A 1,801-nucleotide genomic window follows, 5' to 3' on the forward strand; every position below is an offset into this window, starting at 1 on the left:
CTTCTGAGGTCCCTTCCAGCCCGAATGTCTATGAAATCTGTGAAAAACAAATTCTGTGAATCTTCAGGCACCGACGTATCTTTAACTATCTGTCCCCTAGACACAGAGTCTCACGGGCTTGTGATGAGACTTAGCCTACCAGGTGCCTATTTACTACTGAACAGGGGGATGCAGGTATTTTTGAGACATTCGGTGTGGAGAGTCACTTCATTGTGAATTTTTCACTTCATTGACAAAAGGCTTTTGTTCTAAGTAGGATAAAAGCCCGTACCTACCTCTGACAAATACGTAAGCACTCTGTTCATTGTATCCATCCAGTGTAGGGACACGGATAGTGTAGAATCCCTCATCTTCTTTGTAAGCACACAGCACAGTCAGAGAAGCCTCATGATCCCAGCATTTTATTTGCTGATGTTTGGAATCCTTCACCAACTTGCCTAGAGTAAAATGAAAAGGAAGTTCAAGAAAACTTAACTGAATTGTGCCCTGCCCAGGAGGCACACTTATATTACTATTACTACTCCTACTCCTACTCCTATCATCATTATTATAGCAGCTAGAAGCTGTAACCATGGACTAGGGACCCATTGGGCTAGGTGCTTTACAAACACAAAACAAAAAGATGGTTTCTGTCCTAAGAGATTGCAAACTAAGCATTAAATTGGAGATAACTGGTGGATGCAGAGATACACAGGAGCAAATTGAAACAGACAATATTAGGCAACATGGTAGACTGGTCATGTGCTCTGCCTCCTGTCTACCCATTGTCAAGTGTGTTTGTAGATATTATGACAAAGGAGAGTTTTAAGGAGCAATTGGAAAGAGAAAAACTGTGGTGGCTTTATGTATGTTTTAGAGGAGCTCCTCCCACACATGAAGGAGAGCAGTGGAGAAAGCATGAAGGTGCTAATCTGAAAACCTAACAAGTGGGTGATGGAGGCTGGTGTCATGGGCTGGTTGGAGGCAGGGGCTGACTTCTTGAGAGTTCATTTCAACTTAGAACTGTCTGGAAATTCTTCCACTAAAATTTAATCAAAATTCATACGTTGCCATTAGCAGCTGTGCTTGAGGACTTACTTGCATTCAGTGCACAAGATCTTCAGTACCCTCTGATACTTGAGCTAAAGAATTAATTCAATTAGTGCTGATTAATTAGCAGCCTCTAAGGGAGAGGTGACATATGCACTAAGCCAGTGCATATTCAACATATAAGAACACATTCCCAAAGGATGGGAGAGTTCAGATATAGATCCGGTTCTGTGGCACAGGCCTACCTCTAGTGTGGCTTGCTGCTTCTACAACTGAGTCTAGTGGAAGGCAGGTGCTGCCTCCCATAGGTTTGATCCTAGCAAAGATCAACGGCCTTGACTTTGCAACTATAGTTATGCAGCTATGCGGCCTCTGTCCTACACTCATACAGGATGCAAAACTACTTCATTCCTCAGCATCATCTTTGCTTTTACAGGAATATAGTAGCAACACACTGTGTTTTTACCATAGAGAACCAAAAACCTTAAAAATGTCTTATACAAGGAAATTAATTAGGTTCCACATTCCTCCATGAGACAGGTCAGTATGATGATCCTCATGTAATGGATAGAGAAACAGAGGTAAAAGCTAAATGACAAGGGACAGAACTGGGAAGAAAATCTAAGAATCCTGATTGCCAGTTCACCTTTGCAAGCATTAAACTGCAGCATACAGGCTCAAGGAGGTATAAAAACAAGAATTGCTGATATGTAGGAATACACACCATCTCTGAACCAGCTGACGTCCCGTTGATGCTCAAGTAAATCAGAAG

At 42.0% G+C, this 1,801-nt stretch overlaps 1 protein-coding gene across 1 annotated transcript in view; it reads right to left on the reverse strand.

Annotated features, from left to right (window-relative positions):
• Positions 1-1,801, reverse strand: part of MYOM3 (myomesin 3) — a 50,338-nt gene that overhangs the window by 31,460 nt on the left and 17,077 nt on the right. Inside the window, exon 9 of the mRNA XM_019512404.1 lies at positions 276-437. Within this exon, the coding sequence (XP_019367949.1) occupies positions 276-437 (162 nt within the window). The remainder of the gene's footprint in view (positions 1-275; positions 438-1,801) is intronic.

This window comes from Gavialis gangeticus, unplaced genomic scaffold (assembly GCF_001723915.1).
Source record: "Gavialis gangeticus isolate Ggan-Ray unplaced genomic scaffold, GavGan_comp1, whole genome shotgun sequence".
Taxonomy (NCBI): domain Eukaryota; kingdom Metazoa; phylum Chordata; order Crocodylia; family Gavialidae; genus Gavialis; species Gavialis gangeticus.